General features: G+C 41.1%; 2 protein-coding genes across 4 annotated transcripts in view; one reads left to right on the top strand and one right to left on the bottom strand.

Moving 5' to 3' along the window:
• Window positions 1-16,640, bottom strand: part of LIMS2 (LIM zinc finger domain containing 2) — a 34,092-nt gene that overhangs the window by 8,116 nt on the left and 9,336 nt on the right. For 2 of the 3 annotated variants that reach the window (XM_069024680.1, XM_069024682.1), the window contains exons 2-4: window positions 10,324-10,483; window positions 9,326-9,392; window positions 8,900-9,020 (exon numbers count right to left, since the gene is read on the bottom strand). In XM_069024680.1, the coding sequence (XP_068880781.1) occupies window positions 8,900-9,020; window positions 9,326-9,392; window positions 10,324-10,483 (348 nt within the window). Of the gene's footprint in view, window positions 1-8,899; window positions 9,021-9,325; window positions 9,393-10,323; window positions 10,484-11,562; window positions 11,900-16,640 lie in introns of those variants that run through there. The other variant, XM_069024681.1, reaches the window with a different exon arrangement.
• Window positions 4,481-7,084, top strand: GPR17 (G protein-coupled receptor 17). Its single transcript, XM_069024373.1, has one exon. The coding sequence runs from the start codon at window positions 6,053-6,055 to the stop codon at window positions 7,082-7,084; it is 1,032 nt and encodes a 343-aa protein (XP_068880474.1). The 5' UTR covers window positions 4,481-6,052.

Raw genomic sequence — 16,640 nt, 5'->3', positions numbered from 1 at the left:
ACTCTTTCTCCTAAAACAACATATAGTGCATACTCTAAGAAGTACTTTATGTAACAGAACTGTCTTCTGAGGTCAGACTAAACATAATTCAGTTTGGTATCCAATATTTCACTCCAGTTGCACAGAGAAGAATATGAGTATGAAGCAGTCACACAGTTGTATTTCCTTAGAATACTCCTCCAACATTCACTGATTTATATGCCATCAGGGATATCACCCAGTCATTCTTCTAGGGATCCTTTCCAACCCTCTAGATCTTTTCTGATAGCTGGACAAGGAAAAGTGGCAACACCCTCTCTCTATTACTAGTGGATCCAACCATAACAGGGGCATTACAGCACTGCAAGGGAGTCAAGGAGAGAGAATAAAATGTATCAAACCAAAGTGTGCTGCTTTTACCATGGCTGGATTCCTTAGTCTTCAATACCTAGGATAAACAAGAGACCTCTTCTTGCCTACAAATTCCTTTTACTCCTAAGTTAAAGAAAATTAAGAATTATGCAGCTTTATATGGTAAAAGCCAGTGTGTTCCTAGCACATGTTCTTGAACACATTACAAGTACACTTCTAAACAGGCAGATAACCCAAATTTCTGGCAGAAAAGCTCAGGCAAAGGTGTGAAGGCTGATGGAAGCCATCAGTTTTATCCCAATATTTAGAAGCTCTGACGAGAAGCTGTTCAGTTGCCTATTACCTATCCCTCTAGCTGCAACGCTGTGGGCTGGGAAGAATTTATGATAAAAGAAAAATGACAGAGAATTACTTCTGTGGGTTGCTTTGTCCCAAAACCAACAAGTCTGCTTAATTCCTTTCACTGTATCACTATGTCAAACACTCACTGAGATTTACAGGTCATTCTCAAAACACATCAGACAAAAGGAAAAGTTCAAATGGAAAGGGCAGATTTATGGATGAAGTATTAGGTTCTTCACAGGGCCCCTTTCAAAATTCTGCCGTGATGAATCACTTACCCTTCGATCTGTGAAATGGGGATAAGAATACAACACAGATGTTGTTGTGAGGCCTCAAACGTTTATGACTCTCAGCTGGCAGGCGCCTAAGTGCTAAGTATCATTACTATTCTCTCCAAATCTGAGCCCTCCTGTCAGCAAGTATCTCTGTCCAGGGCTGGAAGTACTGTCCGCCCAGACGGAGTCCAGAAAAAGCAGACAGCACCCCATTATAAGGAAACATGCAGCTGTGCTCATCTCAGCATAAAGGCATCAATTTTATTCAGCACTATCAAACGCACAGTAATTATACAGGGCTGGACATGGAGACCCCGAAGCAAGTGTCCTGAAAGAGACCCCTCTCATCCAGCTGAATGAGATGCCTTCAGCCATTTGCACTGATAAACCATTATCAACCCCCTCCCCACTCACAAGCCCTCTGCCCTCCCACAGACCCTCTCTATTGGAAGCAAAGGGAAGTGTTGGACAGGCTAAGCTGTTACCATAGCAGCCTCCCCTCTCCCTCTCCCTCACCCTCCCCCCCTCCCCACTCCCACCATTATGGAATTATCCCGTTCTGAAATGTCCTGTTGTGCCTATTAATACTAGATTGCCCTCAAACAATGCATCTCTCCAGCCTCCTAAAATAATCAGGGGACTCCAAGGATTCTGTGTTTAGGGGTGGGGGTTCAGTAGCAGCCTTCAGTAAGCACCATGAACACTGGAATATTCATGCAGGATACTCATATCTATACCAACAGCAGCAGCCCCAGTGCCAAGAGCTCAGCTGGGATGAAGACTGCTCCTCAGTGCTGGGGTGTCCTCTCCCCTGCTCTGTTGTGTGACTGAGCTGATAATGTGCTATCAGAGCGAGGAGGACTCTATATAGAGGGGCTCCCCTCTCTGCCCAGAGCAGCTCTGCAATTGTGCACTCTCTTGGGATCATCTTGTTTGCTCTGCTCTGCTTCCACCTAGTTTGCTGTCATCAGGAGTTCGTTAAGATATTCCCCAAAAGGACCCTATACTCCACCTACAGGACTGCATTGTAAAGAGGTAAGAGACAAACTTTTGTTACTAGGGGCTTTAGGAGCATACTTTTTTTAGGAGTGTTCCTTTTTTAGGAGCTTTCCTAATGGCATTAGTTTTAGCTGGTGCCAGTGAGGAGCAGAACACATACCGAGGTGGATGAATATAATAGAAATGTCTGAATCTAAGAATAGGCAGCATTTTTTGAACTTCAAAGAACAATTTCCTCACCTTTCTTTACATCGCTCCTTCAAAACAAAAAAGGTTTTCAAACTTTTGTATCTAATGTATATCCATTTGTGCCAGTTGTAATGTTATGTCCAGTGCTGACACTGCTTTCATGCTCACAAAAACCAAGTATTTCAGCTAAAATACAGGCTCAGCAGAGAGTGATTTTCAGGAGAATAACTTCAGCCAAAAACAGACTATTTCTAATGAAGAGTACTTTGAGTGAAAGATAGGAAATGCTCATTTGACAGAACACTAAACTCATAATCATAAAAATGCACAAACCAGTATAATCATACCAGAAACTGCTCTAGCTATCTATCAGCAGTTTCTGATACCCACCACAAACCCGAACATATAGGTCAAGTTTATTTGCAGTGGGCAAACAAAAGCTCCTTGCAAACTAGCTAGGTAACTGAGTACAAGGAGCTAAAGATTTCTCCTGCTAGTTCCTTCATTAATGCCAGACAGAGCATCTGCTGAAAGAGTGACTGCATTATGTCCACACTGACAGCCTTGTGGATTGTTCTCTTGCTTGTTTCTGAGCAGAAGAGAAAAAGGGCACGAAATATGGTCAGAGTGCATGCATTTCAAATGAGCAGTGACATCCCCATTACAGCTCAGCCCTGGGAGGCCTGGGATAATGGCTAATTCCAGAACAGTCTAGCAATACGTAAATCACTAAATATTCACACGGCATCAAGAGTGCAGTCCAAGCGGAAATTGTTGGATAATGAGCCAGACTCCTAAAGGAGTTTTCTGTCTGTGGAATGAAAGCCTCTTGCACCATACAGCTTAACAAAAACTACATATTCTATGTTATTTGGAACGGTTTCTAGTTTGCTCTCAGCATTTATACAGACTATAGGAATCCCAGTGCTTTGTCTATAAGCATAAAAAAACTACACACATTTATTTTAAATTTATAGGATAAACCTGAGGAGAATAGGCATGGAATTGCAAATAACAGCAAAGGGCTTTTGACCCCTTCTAGAGAACACACTGTCAAAGAATTATTACTTTTCTAAAGCTGTAGAATTTTGTTGAAAACATATAAATTCTAAAAATAAGCCCAACAATTAATTCTAGTGACATGTTGGCTTTTTTCTGAACCTACTCAAGTGCTACACCACTGTTTTCAACCAATAAGTAGAATTACAAAAAAAATATTAAAGCTGTAATTAAAATTTCCTTCTAACTTAAAACATAAGCAAAATTAGAAAGAGGACCACTTTCCTTTTCTATAAGTTCAAACCAGGTATCGAAAAACATCTCACTTCACCTTGCTCTAAAAAGTAAATTAGATAACAGCAGCTCTCCTATGAAGGCCGTCATTTGCAAAGACTGAATCTATTTCAATTTTATCATTAGTTCTAAGCCTCTCTCTTCCTGACACTGACATACTGGGTTTCCAGATAGCTCTGACATTCTCCTTTCTACTCCAACCCACAGTGTTTTGCACCGAAATCATGTCTGTATAGAAATCCATAGCACACTCAATGCTGTCATCAGTGAGGATAAAACTCTCAACTTTGAAGTCTTGCCTATTCTAGGTCTGGCACTGACACGCAGCTGAATCTGAATTTCCAAGATCCTCCTTAGGAAATCAGCTCAAATAGAATTGGTTCAGTGTATTGTGCTGCTAAACCCCTAATAATTAGCTTGTAAACAGGGAAAAGTCTGCCTAGTCCTTCATTTCAGGAACTGATTTAAAGCATTATCAGTAAGACAAGAGCCATCCCAATCTGCTCCATCAGACAACCCAGATTTCTGCCTTTTCAGCTGCTCCAAGGCAGTGTTTACTGCTTGCTCAGGTGTCACAACCATGGATAGAGCAATGCTTAGCCATCAGACCACCCTGTCCCTGACATAAAGATCACCTGATTTACACTTTTTGCAGATGAAAAGCATAATTAAACAATGGGCCTGACACCAAAAAAAGGCTTAATAGCTAGAATATGAGGTGATATGCACCACTGTAAATTAACAGCCAATAAAAAGGCATGGTCTGGTGTGTTTCTCTTTTGGTATGCAACAGAAAAATAACATATTTAAACTAACTCTTTCCAGGGAGGGCAAGTACGTGAGTCAATGTTACTATCCCATACAAACTTTAAACTCTTGCGTTCAAGAATACTTGTAGGTTTTGCTTTGTAAGGGACAAAGGAATACTATTAACAAAAAATTGTGGCCTCCTCTGTAAACTTGTGACCTTCACACAAAAAAAATGCAGCAGGGCATTTTCCTTTTGCATGTGAAAGCACAATTTCACAAGTGTTTTTGTAGATAAGGACATAAGGGTTTTACAGTCTTCCTTGCACATGCAATTTCAAGTAATGGCAAGATAGCACCTTGTTACAAATACTCAAATCCAGAAGGGTATTCAGGCAATGTATGAAGAAGCGCCATAGAAAGAACTTCCAATTTCTGAATTTCATCCACTCTCCCTGCTGTTGACTTTTTCTCTTCAGCTGTGAACCAAACAGAAGTGATCCAGCACATTAACCTCCAGCTATTCCAGTTTTCTGTTCACCTGAAAGTAGCAGCAGTCAAACTGAAGATATTAATTATCTTGAATTTTTCTTACATTTTCCAATATATTTGTTTGTCCTTAATCCCATTTCGGTTTCTCTACGAACCCAATATTTTTAGACATCTGAACAATGAGTTCTGTTGGGGAGTGGGATGCAGTGCTTAACAGATGTATTTAATTATTTATTGACTATCATGGAGAAATGGTCAGTCAGTACAAAATGCAATGGTCAGCTCAAAATACAATGGAGGTACTGCTGCACATACTGTAACACTTCTGAGGAATCCAAGTAATAGACAGTGCTGGAATTTCAGACTGCCTGCATTTCCCTACCACCTATACCCACAGATGAGCAATGTATAAAAAGCCATGGGTAGGTGCTCAGAATATCCTATCACACTTCTTGTTGATGCTGTTCAGGACATTGCAAACAGAGACCGGCAAAGCTAAGGTCAGTTTTACTAAGCTGCTATTTGGAAAAGGCCCTGGATAAGCTACAGGGGAGCTTGGGCTTTTGAGGGAGGAAAAGAGAGAGCTATGTTGGAAGATAAAAGCTGCAGGGAAGGATGACACTTTGACAGGTGACTGACAGCATGGGCATTATTTAAAATCTTCCCTGAGCCAATTCAGTGTCAAATGAGATGCTTGCTACCCATCTGAAAAGTTTCCTCCTATATTGGAACTAGGTGTATTTGCCTTAAACAAAGGATTTTAGACCAAAATAATGCTCAAATGTTTTCAGGAACTCTGTGGATTTTTAAAATAACAGCAGTACCTGACCTGTCTTTTATCTATTCTAAGAACAGGACAGATATTCTAATCTAGATCACCTTACAACAGATACCTGTGCTCAGAAAAGCTGACTCATCAGGAACTCCTCAGCCCTCAGGGTTTCAAATCAAAACACAGCAAATACTTTCTAGTTAGACATACAGAACTCACTCCTACTCCTCTTAACCAGGGACACAAGCATCTCACTACCTGGTTATACAAGTGACCTCAGCACAGGTTGGAGACAAGCTCATCACCAGCTAGCCAGCTCTTCATTGGGGTTCCTTCCACAGAAATTACTGCTGTGGTAAACCCAGCTGAGCAGAGGGTATTCAGAATTTTAATGTAAGTTTTAAATTCAGACTGACCTGTATACTAAACACTGATGCTAGCAAACAGGAGACATTGCTCACTTTCATGTATGGGTTTTTGGGTCTTTTGTTGGGGTTTTTTGTTTGTTTTCCACAAACCCAGGCTCTTTAGTAATATACTGTCTTAATTCTTTCACATTTAGGGCTTTTTTCTTCAAAACTGTGGGGGAAAAATGAATGGGCCAGCACATTCAAGCCTGCTCTTCAATTGCTCAAATCAATCAAATTTCGCTTTGGAAACATCAGAGCAATGTGGCAAAGAGACACACCTTGAGAACATGCTTTTCGCCACTTTCTACTTTCTGGACTTCATCCTGGCTTTTGCTGGCAATGCCCTGGCTTTTTGGCTTTTCATCCGGGACCAAAAGTCAGGCACACCTGCCAACGTTTTCCTGATGCATCTTGCTGTGGCTGACCTGTCCTTCGTGCTGGTACTTCCCACCCGGCTGGTATATCATTTTTCTGGTAACCATTGGCCATTTGGTGAGATCCCATGCAGACTCACTGGCTTCCTTTTTTACCTCAACATGTATGCCAGTATCTACTTCCTGATGTGCATCAGTGTTGACCGTTTCCTGGCCATTGTGCACCCTGTGAAGTCCATCAAGCTCCGCAGGTCCCGCTATGCCCATGTGGCATGTGTCTTTCTGTGGGTTATCGTTGGTGTGGCAATGGCACCTCTGCTGCTCAGTGTGCAGACAGTCCAGATGAAAAACACAACTGTCTGCCTGCAGCTCTACAGAGAAAAGGCTTCACGTCATGCCCTTGTGTCCTTAGCAGTGGCATTCACCTTCCCCTTCGTTACTACTGTGACTTGCTACTTACTCATCATCCGAAGCCTGAAGAGCGGGAACAGAGTTGAGAAACACCTGAAGGAAAAAGCTGTCAAAATGATCATCATGGTCCTGATGATCTTTCTGATTTGCTTTGTACCTTATCACGTCAATCGCTACATTTATATTCTTCATTACATCGGGACCAAAGCTTCCTGTGAAACACAGCGTCTCCTGGCCCTCAGCAACCGCATCACTTCCTGCCTCACCAGCCTCAATGGGGCGTTCGACCCCATCATGTACTTTTTTGTAGCTGAGAAATTCCGTGAGGCTTTGTGCAATCTGTTTTGTATCAAAAAGACTGTAATGTTGCCTCAAACATATGAGGGTAAGACAAATGAAAGCTCACTAAGTGCTAAATCTGAACTGTGAACATGACTTGTCAGTGCTTTGTCTTAAGAACGCTCTCTTCCACCAAAACCAGTTGAGAGCACAAATATGCAGCAAGACAGTCCACCCAGAATCAAACTCATCCTGGGAAGGGAAATTCTGTTGTTTTTATGGGATTGCCATCAACAAGAACCCCTCTGACCATAGAGAACACGTGTGTTTATATTCCTGAAACTGCAAAGAGAAGGACAGTTCTATTGATTTCCAAGAAATGAAACTGAGGGTTGAGCACTTAGGAATAGGGAAGGGGGCAAAGAGGGAAATGGACCTATGTATTTCTTTTTTTTTAAAGAACTTACTTCCCAAAGCACTCAGTGCTTCCTCTGCACAATGTATACACCTTATTTAAAATTTCACATTGTGCCAGCAGTAGAGATCACTCCTGAGACAGATCTGCCTGATGAAAAAACCTCACAGTTGCACATATTGTTCAAGTCCCTGCGTTCAACGTGTTTACATGTAATAGAAAATTGGTACCAAATGGTGACAAGAAAAAAAAAAAAAGACCAGAATGATGCAATGAACCCAGCCTGGACTGGAATTAAGATGGAAAAGATTCCAAGCTTTAAGATGGTTTACAGTTCTTTTTTGTGACTTATCTAGCAGGACTATTCCTTCACTATAGATAAAGTAGGGATTATCTTGATTCTTACTGAGACAAATTGCATCCAGCGGAATATGCCTGGAAGTGACAGGCAGACTAGGGTAGACCAGGTACAATGAAAAGGGCAAAAAAGAACTCAAGAGTTTCCAACAATATTTACTAGAAGACTGCTTCAATGTTATGGAGATAAATGTTATAGGAAATCATGTGACAGGTGAAATATATTCTTATGTAGATACACACACCTCTCTCTCTGCTATGCTTTTGGGAGCAAGTTCCTTACCATTTTAGATTTGGTCCACAAATTACAAAATCAAACATACCTTGTCTTGCTTGAACTGCTTTTATCCTGACTGCTTTCCCCAAACACCTTAAGCTATTCCAACAGCCCCTTCTAGCAAGCTTAGGCGCCAAAAGAAAATCAGTTATGCCCAGCTCAAAAGACTAAGGCACAGAAGTTGCATGCAGTATGAAAAAGAAGAGGGAGCTGAGAGGACTCTCTGCTGGACAGGTACAAGTATATGACCTTTTCTTCCTTCCTTCACCATTTAGTTAGTGAAAATATAAACTCTAGGAAACTACTAGACTTTGCTCGTAACATGAAAGCCTAAAATTCACTCTGAATTGTGCAACACTGTCTGCTAACTGCTGGATTGTTTTATTTTCTTATAATGGTATGTTTTTGTATAAACTCCCTTTTGTGTTTTTATTTCTTAATTCTGAATTAAATGCATTAATCAACATCTAGGATTCATTTTAATATTTCTGCATTTAAAATGAATGATTTCTGAAGACAAGTGGAATCACAGGCTGAAAAGACTTTGCTGCAATCATTGTGCTATTCTTTTGGCCTTTTGCTACGTCTTGATTTCCTGCTCAGCAGTTTACTTGATAAACAGCCTGCCTGAGATCATGTAATCCCTTTTTCTCACTTACTATGCAGCCTTCTGCCTTGAAATCCCTGAAATCTCTGTCTTCTGCCTGAAATCCCTTTCTTTTCCAGAACCCATCCACTAGCCACTAAATGTTCCATTGGATGAAGAACTTCCCACCTAACAGGTTACTCCTTAAAGTTTCTTCTGTACCTTTTCAAGCTTTCCTTCTCAGTGTAAAACTAACTGACCACCCTCAGCATCTCACTGCTGTATCAATAACACAAGGATAAAACTTTCCGACCTCCTGCTCCATCTTACCTGCCAGCATTCTTCACAAAACCCAGGTCAGCAAGGGTTACATCGCAGAGCTCACAGCGGAAACATTCTGGGTGCCAGTTGTTGTTCATTGCCTTGATAACACGCCCAATAATGAACTCACCTACAAAAGAAAAGCATGAGATGCATGCAGAAAATAGTCTTATCAAAATCTACTGTCCTTCACAGTCCTTCCACTTTAGTTCCACAAGTACTATCACAGTCTAACTTTGGAAAAACCCCAATTATTCCCACAACCCGGATAACCCCAAATCACTGCTGGTATCATGCTTTGTACCCATCCAGAGCTCCTGGCTCCTTAAAATGACCCTAACAATTCCAGCCCAAGGCTGGATGTCACAGCAATGCTGCCAATTTTGCACAGCCCTGTAGTTGTTACCCCCTTGTGTTGTTATTTGCACATCTTACCACATTCCCCGCAGCAAGGAGCAAACAGCATCTGGAAGTCATGCTCACAGTACTTCCTACCTTCAAACTGCAAACAGAACAAGAGAGAAGGAGGCCTCATGAATAACCAAACTACTTTTACATCTTGACATGTAAATCATGTTCAGCATGATTTTCCATTGATATGACCAGTTAGTCAAGGTCAGTCAAGCTGACCAGTTCTAGCACCCTACACACCTGTTTTTCAACTCCTAAAGGTTCTTCTTAAAGAAATACCCACATATGGTTTCAGCCTCATGGTGAATTTGCACAGCTAAGTTAATAGCAGTGCTGCTACAAGACAGTAAAAATCCTGAAGAATACCCCAATCCTTTTCCTATAGTTACCTTTAACTTCATTTTTGCTTTAGTTTAGTTCAGAACTACTACTCCTACATGAGGCAAAAACTCATGTCAAAATAAAATACAGCAAGTTTAAAATAGTGTTATTCAAAATACGTGTTTGTGCATATTCTGTAAAAAAAATTCAACCTAACTTTTAAACGGGTTCACTTATTTCAGTTGCCCAACCGGAACAGTTTGGTACAATATGTCTAAAAATAAAAACAAAAATTCACTTATGTCTAATGAAATATTAAGGCCAGGTTGGACAGTGCTTTGAGCAGCCTGGTCCAGTGGAAAGTAGCCCTGCCCACGGCAGGGTTTGGAATGTGATGATCTGTAAAGTCCCTTCCAACCCAAACCATTTTGTGATTCTGTGATGATTAACAAAACACTTTTAATTTTCTTTTTGAAATGCCTCTTACCCAAAGAGCAGCTTTTGCTGTTACTGAAGGAATACATGAGAAGAAAAAAAGGGAAATTAAGTTGGAAGCTCCTCAAAAAAAATGCCAACAAACATTTACGGCTAAGAAATTAAACAGGCAAAAAAGATGAGAATTCATATTTCTGCCAGAATCTTCACTTAATTCCTTGCACTTTACCAGAGCTATACCTCTTCCACCCAGTCTGAGAACTCACCTCATAAAAGAGTCCCTCTGGGAACTGCCGAAAGCACTGAGCACAGACAAAGCAGTTCTCATGATAGAGCTCCCCATTGCTGTTCACAATCCTCTCTGCAGGATCGAACCGAGTCTGGCAGCGCTCACACACCGCATTTGCCAGAGCATCAGACATATTACTGGAATAAAGACAAGAGTAAGAACACTTATGAGCTCAACATTCCCGCTGCTTTAAACTCCCTTTTACATGAAACAGAAAAGATCAATGAGTCACTGACATTGGTTAGAAATAAGGTTCTGACAACTCATATGTGGCAGATGAGGTCATGTAGCAGACTTACCGATTGCACACCTTTGGCTACTTCACCATTATTTCACCCCATTACATCATCCTGCTAATGGCTCATAGCAAATATCCACAATTTTTCACAAACCAGTCGTTTGGAGAGCAGCAAACCCAAAGACCCTGACTTCTCCAGCCTTCTGGTCTCAGGACGTGCACCCCTGTGGATTTTCTGATGTGTAATAAGCACTGGTATCCCACTGCACTCTCCCCTTCACTGTCAGCAGTAACAATGCATTTCCCTCTCTACAGGCCCCTGTCCTCCTAACAAATTTGTTGAAAACTGTCAAAATGTTACAAAGCTTTGGGCAGGGAAAAGCCCCTCTGGTGGGCTTGGCCAATACCTCAGCTTCATTTCCTCAGAAAGTGAGGCTAAAACCCCCCCAAGCCACACTTACAAATCACGTAAAGAACATCTCCTCTATCTACCCTAAAATATGGAATCACCCTAACCTCTTTTACAAAATTTATACGCTTGCCATCATGCAAGCTAAGTTAATGCAATTTTAAAATTGTATATCACATGTGCAAACTGGGAGGGAAAAATTATAAGGCACATCTCAGCTTCTTGTTGCAATGTGATCTTTCTTTTAACCATCAGACTGTCCAATAGCGTAAAACCTTGATATTATTACACTTTTAGATATAGAAAAACTGTTTTATGCCTTCTGGGCATCTTTTGAATTCTATGATTGGAAAGATCGCAGTTTTATAGGTGGAAGTATAAAAAATTGCCACCATGTTTAAAAAATCTCCAAACTATTTGTATAGTACTTTTCCTGAGGTATGTGATGTATGCATAAAATGAAGCTGGGTTTACAAGGTCTTTTTTCTTTCTTTTCAGATTCAAAATTACTCTGAACTGAATTTCCATTGTTAGTGTTACTCAACAACCCAACATGCTACTTTCCCCACCTCTTCACGGAGAACAGTAATTCAATAAGCTTTTCCAGGAGCAGAAGATTCTCTTTCCTCCGGTCAGAGACATCCCCCTCAAAAACAGGCCACTGTCTGTATTCCAGGGCTTCATGTCCTGAGCACAACTAGAATGAGCAGGGAGCAGTCTCACACTCGTGAGGCAATGTCGCACTGACCGCCGCTGACCACTGCCCAGGCTGGCTCCAGCGGTGTGCGGCAGGAGTGGGGAGCAGCCGGAGGGGCAGAGCTTTAAAGCTGCTCCTCTGAAGCCTCTGCTCTACCCTGGGGAGCAAAGGCTCCAGGCACTGTAGCAGTCAGCAGCCCTCGACGAACGGAAAGATAAAAAGTAGCAGGGAGGCTTGCCACTGGATATAAACCAAGTTTATCAAAGAGAGCCCACCGTGAACGAACAGCTACAGTGCTGCTACGCCTTATAAAGGGGGGTTGAACAAGGGGAGTAACCCTCCTTAGGGACCAATAGGTGGATCACGAGGGAGGGACGCTGGAGCTTCTCACATCTGGTCCAATGGTCCTGGTGGGAGGAGGGAGAGGGGTCACATGCCCCAATGGGGTGTCGAGGTTTGCGGGATTTCCAAGAGGGGAGGTATCCGAGGGGGCAGGGTCTTGGGGGATTGACGGGGACCAAATAAGGGTAATTAGGGGGGCTCGGGTGATGGGCACAGAACAATCCAGAACTCCAGGAGGGGTTTGGGTGATTGGCAGGGAAGGTGCCAGAACAAAGGGACGGGACAACCATATTGGGAGCACCGGGGGAGTGGCTTGGATCTGCGGCAACTCAACTGGGAGTGGAAATGGGGGAGACAGGGATGAACTATTGGGGTACAAAGAACATACAAAAATACAATAAAACATTGCACCACCACTTCGCAACACAACCAACCCCGCGTTCCAGCTGGCTGAGCTGAGCCAAGTGTCTCCCCTCTGCAGCCTGCACTAATATCCCAGGCTGTAACCTGGCGTGACCCCTCAATAAAAACAGACTTTCTTTCTACTGCTGCAATTCCAAAGGAGGCAAAACCCAAGAGAGATCATAATAGTTTCAAGAATGGAGTACTAATTTAGCAAAAATTTGTTGCAACTTGTTTCCTTATTGCAGTACAAAGGAGTTGTAAAAAAACAGACATGGACTGTAATTACAGACAAGAGGAAATCCTGCAATTTCATAAACTAGAGATCATAAGTTAAAGAAACATTTTTTATCCTGACACAGTACCAAGGGAATAGGTCAGTACAGAAACATCAGTATTTGCAGCAAAGCCAACGCCTAATCGGCTTAGTTTTCAGTCACCACTCTTTCAGCTGCACCACACAAATCTGTACCAGGACTTGAAAATATAATCTTCCCTTCAAGTACTTTTTCTCTGTTGAAAAATTCAGTTCATTCAGTAAATTCCAAGACTTGAGCTAGCCAACAGCCCAAATTAATAAAAACTGACATCATGGTGAAAAATCTCCTCTGGGAAGAAAACCAGGCAAACCAGCAAGTATTACATGCTAGACACTAACAACAAAGCACCATCTCATGTTGTGCTTGTTGGGTTTTTTTCTTCATAAATATGAAATCAACATTTTAAAAAATCCTAATTTTCCTTCTTTTTTCTTTCTCCAAAGGGACCCGCCAGTGCCAATGCCAACATGCAGTGTGAACTCTGCTGGACCAGAGTGGCCACCTCCACAACAGCATTTTGCAACAAATAAAGCCTGCAACCTTCACAGCCACGTTACCGCATGAAACGCAGTGCAGCCATGACACTTCACACCAGACACTATGGAATACACTTGTCCTGGGAGAGACTCCCACACAAGTCCCATGGCTGCCCTGGCAAGAAAAACTATGACGACACAGGGACTTCCTTGTGATGCTGCCGCTGCTAAGATTTCCTCAAAGGCGTAAGAAAGATTAGCATGATAAAGTCTGAGCTGTCCATGCAAATGAGCTAATGAGTGTGACTTATTATGCAGATGATAGAAACTATTAGTCCAGGAAAATATAAATGAAAGAACCAGTACAAAAAATGACTCAGTTCTCTGCCTCAGCTAAAATCCAACTGAAACTTTTGGGAAGAGCCAGACTACCAGGAGTCAACTGAACCTCATCAGCTCCTGACCAATGTACCTCCTGTAATGCAAACCAGCAACTGTGGCTCTTGGACAATCACAGCAAGAGTTTTGCATCCCTGCTCTTTTTCTATTTATAACTCTGCATCCATTTTCATTGAAGACATTTTATTGTTTTGTACTCAAGCTACAATTTGCCACTTCAGCCTTGCCCTAAAGATATGACTTTGCATTTATTCAAAGGTTTTACTTTAACATTTGCCAATTTCTTAATTTCCCCCAAGTACACACCCGTGTGTGCCCTCTTGTTTATACAAAACCAAGCATTTTTTCAACTAGCTCAAGGTTAAAATTAACCAAAGCTGGAAGGAAGAGGGAGCACTGTGCCAATTCAGAGCAATTTTATCATTCAGTTTACTACACTGCTGCAAAAGCACTTCTCCCAGCAGCATGGGGAGAGGAAGAGTAACACTATAACCGTCCTTTTGATAGTGGTACCAGGAGTGACCACAAAAGTTTGACTTGCTGTGCCACTCATCATATATTTACACCTTAATCTTTCCCACAAAGGACAGTCCCCAATATCAAGTGCTTCTTCTATTCTGTTTGCTCATTGTTTTTTTGCTATTCAGTAAAATACATATTGTTTTAACAATAAACTGGTGACACAAAGACAGGAAAGGCTATTAAAACACAATGAGATCAACATCCTGAAGTTATCCTGTCCTGCACAAACCCAAAAAATACCAGCATTCAAACAACGCTTTTCCCAATCTTTCATCATTATGTGCTGTATTTTTAACAAATTATCTTTGACAAAGTACCTAATTTACAGAAATTATGTTTTTACCATTATAACTAGGTTTCTCATGCTTTGACTTCTGAGAAGTATTTACTATAGAGTACCACCATTGCTTTCAAATGGGAAAAAAAAAAAAGAAACAAAAAAGAGAGAAACAAAAATTCCTTCTTCAAAAGAAGTGGACATTATCTAGGAGACTCATTCTGTGCCACATGTACAGGTGCTATAGAAATATTTGAAAGCATTTTACCTTCTTCTATCACTACCTCTTTTTTAAGACCCTTGTTCCCAGAGATCTACCACTGGTGACAGATTAAGGAAAAAGAAGCAATTTAATAATTCCCCTGCTAAGAGATTAGAAGAGGAGCTCCAGCCGTCACCATCACATTTGCAGATTTAATTATCTTAAATGTGGCTGCAAGACAAAATGAACCAGACAACTGGACAATCAGGAGAACAGATGAACAATCTCAGATTTTGCCTGAGAAGGAAAGGAACTGCAGGAGGGTGGAGTGCTTCTGTCAGAAAAGCCCAGTTAAAAAAAAAAAGTTTTCTTTAATTGGTTTTGAAAGCTTTTTGGTTTTAGTGTCAAATAGAGTTCTCCTTCATAACAATGCTGAACGAAGATTTGTTTTAATAGTGACCAACAACCTTGCAGATACTACAAAAAGAAAGCAAGACAATACTTTGAGATACAAGAACTCAGGGCATTATCCAAACCTCAGCAGACAGCAAAACCTATGCTGGAGAACCCTAAAAATGTATTCTCTGCTCATTCTGGTCTACCAGTAGGAGCAAGTGTATACAGAAAACATCACAATATGATCACATGTCTAGTATGTATGCACACACAGATAGGACAAAGTCAAAACTGAAAGAGCTATCACCACTTGTGTGTGTCACAGATGTCAGCAGCCAAGATAAAAATCACAGCACTCCAGGAGAGGGGCTGGTTCCCACCCCCATAGCACAGCTGAGAATTAGTGGCTTTAAGTCCTCAATGTTGACAAAGTCACAAATGAAATCTGCTGGGACAATACCAGACTTTATGATTAATTTCACAGATAAAGATTTATGCAAAGACAAAAGAAAGAGGAAGGATGTCAGTTCACGAACTAGTACTGAAAACCAGCCCTCAACTACCCTTATCATTTCAAAATCTCTTTGCTGCAATTGTCTTATCAGGACAACTTTCCCAAACTGAATTAACTTCTTTAGTGTTATTATTAAACTTGTCATAAAGTGTTTGAAAAAAGTAATTCCCATTTGTTTAATGTATGATTTGTTGTGCATTTGTTAAACTATGCGCATAGCTTAACATTTTCAGCATTTCTCCTTCTGCTTGTATTGAATTTTCAGTTCCTTCTAAATATTTTTTCACTGACTAAATAAGAAATTAATAGTGTTTCTCTCAGTATATTTTCCTTGATCATGTAGCCCCCCAAACTCTCAGTGAAATAAACATTTTTATTTCTTATTTAGAATACAGGGACAACCAAAATTAAGAAGAACATACAAATGCAACTTATGGTCACAATATGGAAAAAAACCAATCTCTCCTTGGGCCTACCAGCAACAGCAATTTGCGATTAAGCAGAGACTGGGGGGAGGGGGGGAGGTGTGAAAAAAAAATTGCAGATATTGCAGCTGAGACCAGAGTACAACGTCTGTATGGTTGACCTGCAGGAAGCTGCAATCAGGCAGACCTTTGAGACCAGCAGCAGTGAAAGTCTCTTGGTATTCACACAGAAAAAAAATCTATGCCATGGGTACCTGGGAGTCCCTCTCAACACCAAGCAATACTTACTGCCAGTAAATCATGACCAATTACTTAAAAAGACACACAGTTAGCAGTGTTCACTCAGCACAGGCAAACATCAACAACATAAAGAAAGGTACAGAAATTAAACAAAAGAAACAAAGAAATTAAACAAATTATACCTCTTACACAGGAAAACCACCCTTTTATTATCAAGCATGTACCACTTCACCCAGAATATCTATTTGACAAATAACTCCTTACGCACACTTACTCTTTCTCTTCTCCACTTTCATTATCTCAGAGGAGTTTAAATGTGATGTTTGTTTACCAGCACTGGTAACACAAATCATTCCCCACATGTATTCATCAATTATCACCAACTAGCAGCAGCACTACTGTTGGATTACTCTCCTTTGCCTGGAGAAAGGACAT

This window comes from Aphelocoma coerulescens, chromosome 9 (assembly GCF_041296385.1).
Source record: "Aphelocoma coerulescens isolate FSJ_1873_10779 chromosome 9, UR_Acoe_1.0, whole genome shotgun sequence".
NCBI classification, from domain to species: domain Eukaryota; kingdom Metazoa; phylum Chordata; class Aves; order Passeriformes; family Corvidae; genus Aphelocoma; species Aphelocoma coerulescens.
This window is presented reverse-complemented; position numbering and strand designations above follow the sequence as displayed.